Source organism: Nematostella vectensis, chromosome 2 (genome assembly GCF_932526225.1).
Source record: "Nematostella vectensis chromosome 2, jaNemVect1.1, whole genome shotgun sequence".
Lineage (NCBI taxonomy): Eukaryota > Metazoa > Cnidaria > Anthozoa > Actiniaria > Edwardsiidae > Nematostella > Nematostella vectensis.
In genome coordinates this window covers 19,103,999-19,115,012 of record NC_064035.1, presented here as the reverse complement: position 1 = coordinate 19,115,012, position 11,014 = coordinate 19,103,999, and the positions used below count along the sequence as shown (strand labels likewise).

Genomic DNA, 11,014 nt, shown 5'->3' with positions numbered 1-11,014 from the left:
CATCGAGATTAAAATATTCCATATGCATTAGAAGCTCATCACTTATTCATACACGTCAAATACTGCTTTCAGCGAGCTAAAATATAGAAAAAGGCATAATAAGAGAGAAAGCGTGTTGTATATGTACAATACCATTTTAGGCAAGTGTTTTATTGCGTCATATTGACGTACATTCTATGATGACGTAAAATATTTGTTGGTTATATCCTGCTTAAACTAACTGAATCATAGAAATACAAAATAATATCAATGGAATAAGCTTGGGATTAATCTTAAGTTAACACCTTTCTACATTACACTATTTTACAACTTTATTTTTAGAGTCTGCGAGAGTCTGTTCATGCGTTCTATAATGAGTTCCTTTTGCTTTTTGAGGTAGTTTTCCAGGTGATAGGCTTGGTCAAGCAGTTCGTCTATTCGCGATGGGAAGAATGCTTCAAACGCTTCACTTTGGCTAGAGGAGAAAATATTACTCAGTTTTTAAGGTAGACCCGTATCAGACGTTACCTGGTTACGAGAAGGCCAATGATAGGGGTAGCGATGGGTAAATCAGATACTTGCCGAGACCGGCATGTTTCAGAATCCGAGCCCTTACCAACCGAGCCCAAGTTTTTTTTTTCGAGCTTGTTTTCGGATAACTTGATCGAGGTATGTCATAAACATTAGTTGAAAAAAGAATAAGTTACAATACATTTTTGCAACACTACGAAAAAGAAGGGGAAACCCATAGCATGGTAACAACATAAAACAGATCGCGTTGAACAAAAATCCGGGACACTGAGGTCGCGCTTAAAAATCTAAGACTCCCAGACCGTACTAAAAAAAAGAGAGGCTCCGAGACCCCTAAAAATTTTTGGGAAAAAACAAGACTTCGAGACTTGCGAAATTTTGTTGCGAGATTTTCGAAATACCCATCGCTACCACCCCTAATAGTAGTCCAGTCAATCTACGTCAAAAAAGGGGCCAACATCGAACTAATTGCAACACAAGGTTTTTAAACGGTTTCTTGCACAGAGAGTATCCCTCTATAACATACTAAAAGTCTAAAAAAATCGGAGCACGCAAACACCCCGAAAAACGGGAACGAATTTCCACGTACAAGGCTTGTATGAAAAACCACAGGGCTCCCAAACCATGAAAATAACGAAAAAATACATACTTAAAAAAAAGAAATTTATACCACTATAGATTACTAGGGATATATATTTCTACACAATTAGGATAAAAATTAACGTTTTTTTGAAGTAGTTCAGTTATTTTGGGTAAAATACACAGATTTTTTAGCTCTCCTAGTCACCATCACTAGACCTTCTGTTTTCATAACTATACGTGATGAAAACAGGTTCTCATATAAATAGTTGGCTCTCAATAATAATGTCATTGTTTCAGTTTATGTTTCAGTTCAGTTTATGGACACATTATACTTATAATATAATGATTCTCATGTTATCGTTTTTCTATGAAAATAGATTCTTTAATGTTGGAAGTTTTTATAATGTCTTTAAAATTGATACTCGATTAAGAGGAAATTATTACACGATGACCCTTTGTATTGGCCGTGGGGCGAACACGCAAGATTGTTCATGCGGCAGGAGCACTAAATAGGCTGTAGTCCAGAAGGTCTCTCAAGATCTGTTAAGGGGTCACCCTGTCTTTGACCAACATTTAGGTTCAGACTTCAGACCGCCTTTCTATTGCCTTTCTGACTTGATAGAATACTGAAACTTGGAACTGTGGATAATGGATGCTGCTGAAGTTGGGGATAGATTTTGTTGCTCTCTTAGCTCTGTACTGTTAACAGCTGCCGTGCGCGGATGTAAGGTGGGAGGTAGACACGCTTCTTGAACGATGCCCTCTTTCCTACCCGTATTCGTGGAAGAATACTCAACCAAGAAGCGCATGGATAAAAAGCAAAAAAAAAAAAAAAATGAAAATTTGAATAAATAGCATTAACTTTTCTCTAGCAGCTCATTTATGGCCGTCATTCCCCAACATCTTCGTATTTTGGATTTTGGCTTAGGAAGATGTCATGGGATTTCAAGCGAATTATCGTCACCAACAGGAAGCGGTTGTGCTATAATCGTGTGGACGATTTTACCGCAGCTTTCCACAAAAACAATCATATATCCGATTCGTCATCAGCTCCCGTGTCCATTGTGCCACAACCGCTTTCCCTCGGGTACTTGCTCAACATTTAAATAAAATTCTGCCACACTTATCATGGAGTCTAAAGATACTGGAGGAAAACTTCAGAGCTCAAAGAGCTCAAGGTCTTCTGGGGATGAGCTAGAATTGAGCGCTGGAACGACAGCAGTAACATGTACGACGTCATTGTCAATGTGCACTGCCGATTGCGAGGTTGTGCTATCTGCTTACAAGATCTCTTCTCCGGTCACTTTAGCTGTATCAGCATTAACTGCGCTGTCGGCTTAGACACCCATACAGGTGTTTTTCAGTGTATGGTCTTGAAAAAAAGGGCGATATTTTCGCAAGGACTTTCAGAACTGTCTGAAAGGGTTTGAATGTCTACAAGCATCGCGATGGTGACAAAATTTATATTCTTTTTTACCAATGTTATGACGGGATAAGCCCCTTCAGACTGTGTCTGATGATATCCAGGCCCGTAGCCAGGGGGGGAAGGGGTTCAGGTGGTGCGAACGCAACCCCCCCCCCCCACAACGGCCGAAAGTCAACTTTTTGTTCTGGTATCTGTTCTGGTATCACTCTGGTGTGTAGCCAAATCCGACAATAAACAAGGCATTAAAAAATCATTTTTTGTTCTTTCGGAGGTGGTTAGATTTTTATCAGAGAACTCCCCCCCCCCCCCCCCCCCCCCGTAAAAATTAGGTCCACATTTCCGGATTGCGCACCCCAAAAAAAATCCTGGGTATGGGCCTGATATCACTGGGGCCCTGCATTTAAAACCACACTTAATAATTATAACTAGAGATCAACGCCATTAAAATCAAACAAACTGAAATCAGTGATAATAATTACATGATGTGCTTGATTCTCCTTCTAAAGACCCTTAAAGATGGAAACCTGTGGGTGTTGCCCAAAATAGATGAGCTATATAAGATAACATTCTATTATAATTCATTAGTATTATCCATTATATATTTCTTATCATTTACAGTGGTATAAATTTGATTTTTTTAAAGTATGGGTATTTTTCGTGATTTTCAGGATTTGGGATTCCTGTGGTTTTTCATACAAGCCTTGTATGGGGAAATTCGATGCGGTTTTTCGGGGTGTTTGCGTGCTCCGATTTTTTTTAGACTTTTAGTGTATTATAAAGGGAGACTTTATTCATACCTTGTGTTGCAATTAGTCCGATCTTAAACCTATCGATTCATTTATATATACAGATAGAAAAAGCGGGTAAGAAAAAAAAGGTGAGGGAGTGGGTTCGTTACCGACCGGTCAGATATCAAATGGGTACTTCGGTCATTAAGGGCTGAGCATTGCTGCATTATGTATACCAATAGTCCTCTTTATTGATAAAAATATCATAGAAATCGCTGGCTTTTAGAGAGATAGGAAGGCGAAAAAAAAATCACTGTGTTTCTGTGCTATAAGTAATTTTTAACAATAGACACCAGACACAGAAAACTCACGAGAACGCCTCTGCCCAATCTTGGAAGATCTGATGAGTCCGTTGCGCTTCATCTGAAAGCCCAAGAATATAACCTTTTTATCAAATATCGAACAAAATGCAGGGACAGATAGTAGTAGGTAATGGGTTGATGCCTTGCCAGTTATAGTACCTAAAGGAAAATATGGAAGGGTGTGGTTTGGAGGGGGAGGGGTACCTTAGTTTGGAATACCGTTATAATGAATAAAAATAGTTTAGAAAATGTATAATATCGTGATAAATATTGATATGTAAATCGTACGTTCATGAAAAAAACACACGCACGCACGCACACACACACACAGACTCCGTCAGAAAAGTGCGAGGCAAGCTCCAACCATTACCCCCTTCCATGGTCTGATATCCATAAGCGTGTAGCCTTTGCACTCTAAACGCATATGGCGACTTGCTCTAGGAATGCACGTGATTAAAAAAAACTAAATCCTATAAACAGGTCGCTAAGGGGTCTAAGGATCGAACATTTTTTTCAGAAATCAAATTCTTGAAGGGCATTCTCAAAGACTTTGTTGAAATTCAAGGAAGGTATCATGGATCACTGATGAGCAACTGCTATTGAAAATGCCGGAGATTTAGTGATGAGGCGTAGTTGTGCTCTTTATCAGCTTTACTTGCCAGTTTATCTGCGTGGAACTAAGCAGCAATGTTACAAGAAAGACAGCTTCAGATTGTTCTCAAGTCTTCTCATTCTTTTGGCATTATTTTCAACAGTATTCTCCTTGGCTTTCTCTGGTCTTCATGATATTGGTTGTAAAGCCTTCTCACTTGACTTGCCGTATCTCACATTTTTTCTGTAATTTGCACAGCCATTTTTGTTGTGTTGTGAGTTCACAAAAAAATCGCCTCGTGTAACGAGGCCCGTGTCCAGAGGGGGGTCCTAGGGTCTGGACCCCACCCTGACCATGTGATGAGGTGCGCTCGACTCCGATGGACCCCTTTCGCTATATACAAACTGCGCTGGATCTGGCCATGGATTTTACACACATTTTCTTGTACATCCTTACAATTTTTCTTGGACTTATAATATTACTTTTCAACGCCAAAATGCCCTTGCTATGGATATTGCACGTCTTCATGCAAGTCTGCATTTTGTCCCAGTGTCCTTCTGTTTTCACCCAAGGGTGAAAGGGTGGGTAATTAGGGTTTAACCCTGAGCAAATGCAATAAAAGCCCCCACCCTCTCAGGATAAAAACTGTAGTCAAATTCCCCTACCCCTCTGGGTAATAACTGTGCATTTGAGATGACATGCCATCTGAAATGAGCCTTTTATATCTCTTAAATCGTTTTTGTATACTTTGAGCCATACAACTCAAGTATAAAATAAGTTAATGCCTTTCTTACAATTCATATAGTCTGTAAAACATATCTTCCCCTGATGGCTTCTGCATTTTCCAAGATGGTGGAAGTCTGTTTCCAATTTTTATTTGGGTGGGGTAGGGACAAGTCTAAGAATAAAAAACAGTTAACACCACCACCCCCTTGGGACAAATTCTGGTTTAAAAGTGCCCTAAACCTCATGCTACCCCAGACTTCCACCAGACACAAGGGGTGGGGGTTTCAAATGAATAGTGCATAAACTGTAGCAATCCAAGCATTACTTTTATCCATTTCATCTAATATTTTTCAAGGATCTTCAATGACTGTAGTCTGGTTAGCAGCCTCTCTATGAGAGTCATGAATGCCTTCCCCACAATCTTGTGACACTAAGACCAGCTGCTAAAGACTACAAGTACTGTTTTTAAGAATTCAAATACTTTCAAGGTTTTCAAGGGCTTGTATGAACACTAGGGTCACTGAACTGAATAAATAGTTCCCCTACCTTGTGAGATTAACGTGAGTGTACTTGTCCCTGGACCATCTATAAAAGAAAATGGAAAATACAAGCCACAAAAACAAGCATTTTAAATACTAAAAAAACACAGTAAGCTCAAAAGTGTACGGGGATTTTAAAAGACCTATATTGTTATCACTATTTTTTGCATTCCAAGGGAGAGGCGTATATGGGAGCTAAATACCACGGACTTACTTTTCAGCATATGTTTTATATTGATACTCCCCATTGTGTTAATAACCCCACCCCCCTCCAGAAATTCCCCCAACCTGTTTTATATGGGTGCCCCAACACCACCATTGATCCAGTTCCCCCCTCATTTGATGAATTCCTGCCATACATTATATAATGGTGCCCCCTACATCAAGTTGGTACCCGTCCCCTTCATGAAAACCTGGATTCCCCTTTCCTTTTACTAACATTATTGTCAAAGTGTATCACATTTTAAATGTTTAGTAGTAAGTAATTTATCCATCCTCTTTCACATACTTCAAAATAAATGAGTGATTGTAGGGATGTTGGGGGGGGGGGGGGGTGAGGCAGGTTTTAGTGAAGCAGTATTTCTCCTGAATGTACTTGTAGTTGGTTCATACTAGTATCCAGTTCCTTCTAGAAGGACATAATAAAAAAAAATAGGTGTGTGTGTGTGTGTGATATTTGGGGGATCATCCTAAACACTGTTTGCCCCTCTATCTGCTTAATACATCAAGGGAAAGTACCCTCAGGCCAAATAAGAATCATAAGTAAGTAATCAGAACTTATTGAAAATAAACTCAACTATATCAAGATACTCCTGCATTAGTCTAAGGGATAAGTATAAGGACTTGTAGACATGTGATAGTAACTACACTTCAGTGGTTTAAATTGTTATTTAAAATAGGGGGAGGTATCTGCTTTTGCTTAAGTCTTTTTTTTTTTTTGGAAATTCAGTTCAAAAGCAGTCAGGGATCAATGGGTTAAACACATTTAAAGTAAGTACTTAAAGTAACATATCTTTATGTTACAAAAAAATACCTTTAGAATGATCTGCATAAACAATGTCCAGTTCCTAAAAAAATAAAATGATTAAGTACTTAAGTAAATAAGTAAGTAGTTAGCAAAGATATTTAAAGTTAAAGTTTGTTTTCACACACAGAACAAAGTATCGTTTAAGTTATATCCTTGCCTGTTTGGATGGTGAAGGTTTTGCCTTTTTGTTATCATATTCATTTATATTCTGCTGTTCACTGCATCTCTTCCTCACTTGGGATTCATTTTGGCAAATTCGCTTAGCATCTGACAAGTTCTCCATAGTTTGTGTAGAAAATCGTAGAAAATAGGTTCCTTTTTTGGACGGTTGGACGATTATCAATGATTTTGACCCGCGCGTTGTGTGCAACTTTTCCCGCCGAAAACACAGGTAACCCATGTAAAGGAAGAACAGAAAACAGCATTATTTGCTCGGCCACGCGTTTTTTTTTCTTTTCGAATTATATTTGAATATTTTTAACCCTCAAACCGGGAAAGTTTTACCAAAATACCCGGAGTAAAAGAAGGGAAATTAGTCGTCTGTATGCTTTTTTGTTCGGGGAGGACCTTACCAGCGGACCAATTTTTCCTTCATTGTTGTTCATACTTTTGGGATGCTGGTGTTCCACTCTGAACGGCTGGGCTCCTCTTTTTTTTATTATTTTTTAAAACAATTTCCGGTCCAGACATTTTGACGCTCCCCAAGAGAACGTGGGGCCTTGTCCTACCCCAATCCAAACAAAGAAATCATCGACTCAATTTGTCAGACGACTCAAAAGGAAGTAAGTGGGGGACCTGGTACAACCTCGTTCCTGGTCCAACCCTCTCCATTTCCTGTTATTTGGGTCGGCGAAATATCAAGCGGGGATAGAAGTGTCACGCAGAAATAAGTCACACATATAGTGAAGACATATTTAGCATCTAGAAATTATATACTGATCGGCTGTCAGCATTTTGTTTAGCTAACCTATCGCGTTTGACAGGGAATATGAAACGCTCGCATGGAAATTGCTTAGCCAAGCAGTTCATATTTTTAGCAGATTGACCTTTTGCTCGGGAAACTTATAGGCGTACCGCGTCCCTTTTCAAGTGGTACTGGAGAACGAAGTTTTAAGCATTTGTTTTAGTCCTGTATCCATTAGCTACATAAGGAAAGTTAAGTCTGAGTTCACACAAGGTTTACCCTAAGTAAGCTTCAGACCTAGCCGTCGGTGAAATTTGGTTTTAGTACATTTTATGAGTTTGAGTGCAAAAATGATTAGAATGCTGTCAATCATAATAGTCACGTGTGTAGCTTTTCATGCGCACTAGCAGTGTAACAAGTGTGTGACATCCGTAGTCAGTAGCAACATTGTAAACATTACGTGAGTCACGGTAGCCCAAGGGTAACCGACTGGCACACCGACGCAGGAAGGTCGTCCCTCGTACACCCATTGGTTAAACCCTTATCCAAACAGTGCTTAAAGCCATTTGGGGTGTCTGTCAGTTATCCTAAAGGACATGCCGTCTTAGTAAAATATAAAAAGGGGTGCGTACCGAAGCCCCAACACGCCAGCACTCACTTAAGAACTTGAAGAGACACCTGCAAGACTCTCTCCCACTAACACTTTAGACACTAAGCAACTTGAAAAGAGTCACATGTGAAAATACTTGTAGACACCAGATCTTGTAAAGACTTTGTAACAGCGGAAAAGTAAAAACCGGTACCTCCCCCAGCCAAGCGGGTCATAGTCGTTCTGTTACATGTGGTTAGAGAACCCAAAAATGATAGCGGTTACAAGATGTAATAGACACCAAAAGTATAGCTGTTACAGAAGGAACAAAATAAAAAATCAGAATCAGATAAGATCCGTTTTCACGGATTTATTATTGATTGATTAATAGTATGATGTGATTGATGTATATATATATGATATGTATACATCTATTTCAATAAACGTTGTCAGTGCAAATGGCGAATGGCAATTGACAAATGGCAGTTCTAAGACCAATCACTGCTTATGGGTATAATTATTTGTAAGAATAAAGATGATAAGTCTATGCGCATGCGATGAAAATGGGGTGCGTCTCTGTACATAATGTGTACAAATACACCTATTTCAATAAACGTTGTCAGTGCAAACGGCAAATGGCCATTGTCAAATGGCAGTTCTTCTATCAAAAATACCATGAAACTTTTCAAATTTCTACTGACTGAAGAAACATGTGGATAATTTCTGCGATTATAATATAGTAGCCCAGCCCTTCCATACCTTCCATACCCTAGTACAGATACACGCATTAACCTAATCACAGTTTCTGTTTGGTTTTATTATAGAATTAAAAAAAAGAGATTTTGGGAAACAAATATCATTTATTATAAAGATTATTTTATTTGTGTTCTTGAATGTCAAATATGTGTCGCTAAATAATGACAGTGGATTGTTCAAGCAAGCATCACGGCATTTGCGACTCGCAAATGTAAGAATATGAACGCTAACTATTCCACTTTGTGTCTTAAACGAGCATATGACCATATTTAGATCGCGCACATTTCAGCATAGTTCAGTTTTACTTTCTTTGTTTTTGAGCACGAAAGCCTTATGCACTTGGCCGATTGAGCACGGAAAAGAAAAGGCTTAAAGCCGCATTGTCACCAGTTTTCTTCCGGAGGTCCGACGGAAAACCTCAACCGTTAAAAGACAATAGAATCTATTAGAATCCGAGATATTTAACAAGCCATCCGCTCTAAATTATCGATCACATCCTCAAACAAACTTCCAATAGACACACTGCTTTCAATATTTTGAAATATTTTTCGCGTTTTCCGTTAAAAATCATCGGATATTGTTAGGTAATCGACCGGAAGTAAACTGGTGACAATGCGGCTTTAAGGCGGCAATGTATTATACCTAGGTCACAGCGTGCTGTGCATGATGACGAAATTATCATACTACTAAAGAAGCAAGAGAGAGAAGCAAACGTGAAAAATACCCTGATATTTTTCAGTCTACATCTCAGCGAGCTGAACGTGGCGTAACCGACTAAGATAGGCCTGTGATCCTGGTTATTGCCTCCCCATTAATGCGCGGGTACCTCAGGTTCCTTTGTATTATACAGTTCTATAGATAGCGGTGCTGAGGCCAAAATTCTCAGCTTAGCCGTGAAAAGCTTTAGCTGCCATACGGCGTTTCAGCACATGCCTGGAAGTATGGTCTATTTTTTTTCGTCTCATCTGATCTGAGAAGGATCGATCCTCGGGCTCTACCTCGGGCTCTACCTTTTTATTCGTATTAGCAGCTGGTATTAGTTATCAGTACTTGTTATAGCGTTATCATTTTCTTCCTTTCATGTCTGTTCTCGGTTATATTCCAAGTGCCAGAGAAGATTTTACTGACGGGTCTGTGCAGGATTAGACATTCTTTAAACACGAGGTTCCGCTTTGAAAGGAAAAGCTCCTCCCACCCCCGAACAATTAGCCGTAAATAAGTGAACATGTCAGGACAATTCTAAACCAAAATAAATATCATTCCTAGAGTTGTCCATCTAAAAATGTGCCGATCTATCGTAAAAAAATTCCATACCATACTGTGTGCTCTTTATAATTTATAATTTATGCAGGTGCGCTAGATTATGGATAGCGCAAAATTTAAAATTTTGCCCCTAAAACGTGAGTGGAAAGCAAATAACTAATTTAACAATCTCTTAACACAACTGTCTTGTTACCTGTGCAAAAATAGTTTTATTTCAGCCGACTGAATCTCAGAGATAAGCAATTTTACAGGAGGCTTATAATTTGTGACTGCTAGCGTTGCAGTGTTCTGATTATTATTGCAAATTCGAGCCCGGGGTGGGAGGAGCTTTCCCTTCTATAGTGGAACCTCGTGTTTAACAAGAGAGGACAACTTTGACGGCCGAGTAAAGCCGGAGAAATGCGAGGCACAAAATCCCTCAACTTGTCGCGCATTATCGATGCGCTGCGCGTTGTGCATCGATGATGCTCGTTTTTCACCCCGCGCCACAACTTGTCACGCAACAAAAAAAGTTGTAGCAGGTTTTGAGATTCCTGCACGCTGATTGGTTAAGATTTCTCAAGATGGCGGCCGCTGTTGCGAAACAAATATACGCTGCCTCTGTTGTTTTGCTGGCTTTACTTCTAGACGAAAGCCCTGGAAAAAAAAACTGAGGAAGCAGGAATCTACAAGATTATGGATAGCTAGAAGGGAAGACGGAGGAGCATGCCACATGCTTCTCAAAGAAATCGAGGAAGGTCATGAAAGCAAAATTTGTATTTGTAACCCTGGAAATTCAACAATCCAGTTCATCCAAAATTTTATGTGCAATTCTCCGCCTCCTTTCTCGGTATTTAACCCTTACTTAATATCAGTTTTATACTATACATCAATTTCATTTCTCTATATCATTATTACAACTTAAAGCAGCTTTTCTAATGAAAATCTCAAGGCTAGAGATTTTTTTTGGGGGGTGGGGTATATTGATTTTGGAGAGGGGTGGGTTTAACCTTGTAGGTGCCGTATAGAAA

The 11,014-nt window shown here is 39.3% G+C and overlaps 1 protein-coding gene across 2 annotated transcripts; it reads right to left on the bottom strand.

Moving 5' to 3' along the window:
* Window positions 1-115: 115 nt before the first annotated feature.
* On the bottom strand, window positions 116-7,985 carry LOC116614542. Of its 2 annotated transcripts, none has more exons than XM_032375640.2 (5): window positions 7,065-7,985; window positions 6,499-6,532; window positions 5,473-5,511; window positions 3,618-3,669; window positions 116-454 (listed from the first exon to the last, which is right to left on the bottom strand). In XM_032375640.2, exons 1-5 carry the CDS (start codon window positions 7,095-7,097, stop codon window positions 304-306), a joined length of 309 nt encoding a protein of 102 aa, XP_032231531.2. In that variant the 5' UTR covers window positions 7,098-7,985; the 3' UTR covers window positions 116-303. The 2 variants fall into 2 exon arrangements, with proteins under 2 accessions (XP_032231531.2, XP_032231530.2); XM_032375639.2 differs by lacking the exon at window positions 7,065-7,985 and adding an exon at window positions 6,650-6,992.
* Between the last annotated feature and the right edge of the window lie 3,029 nt (window positions 7,986-11,014).

What these genes read in the sequence shown, in the direction of transcription:
- LOC116614542 (XM_032375639.2), bottom strand. Translation starts at nt 6,892, where the DNA reads ATGGGTTACCTGTGTTTTCGGCGGGAAAAGTTGCACACAACGCGCGGG. An exon ending in TTATGCAGATCATTCTAAAG is followed by an intron (nt 5,512 to 6,498) that starts GTATTTTTTTGT and finishes TTTCTTTTATAG; the next exon opens with ATGGTCCAGGGACAAGTACA. An exon ending in ACTCACGTTAATCTCACAAG is followed by an intron (nt 3,670 to 5,472) that starts GTAGGGGAACTA and finishes TTGGGCTTTCAG; the next exon opens with ATGAAGCGCAACGGACTCAT.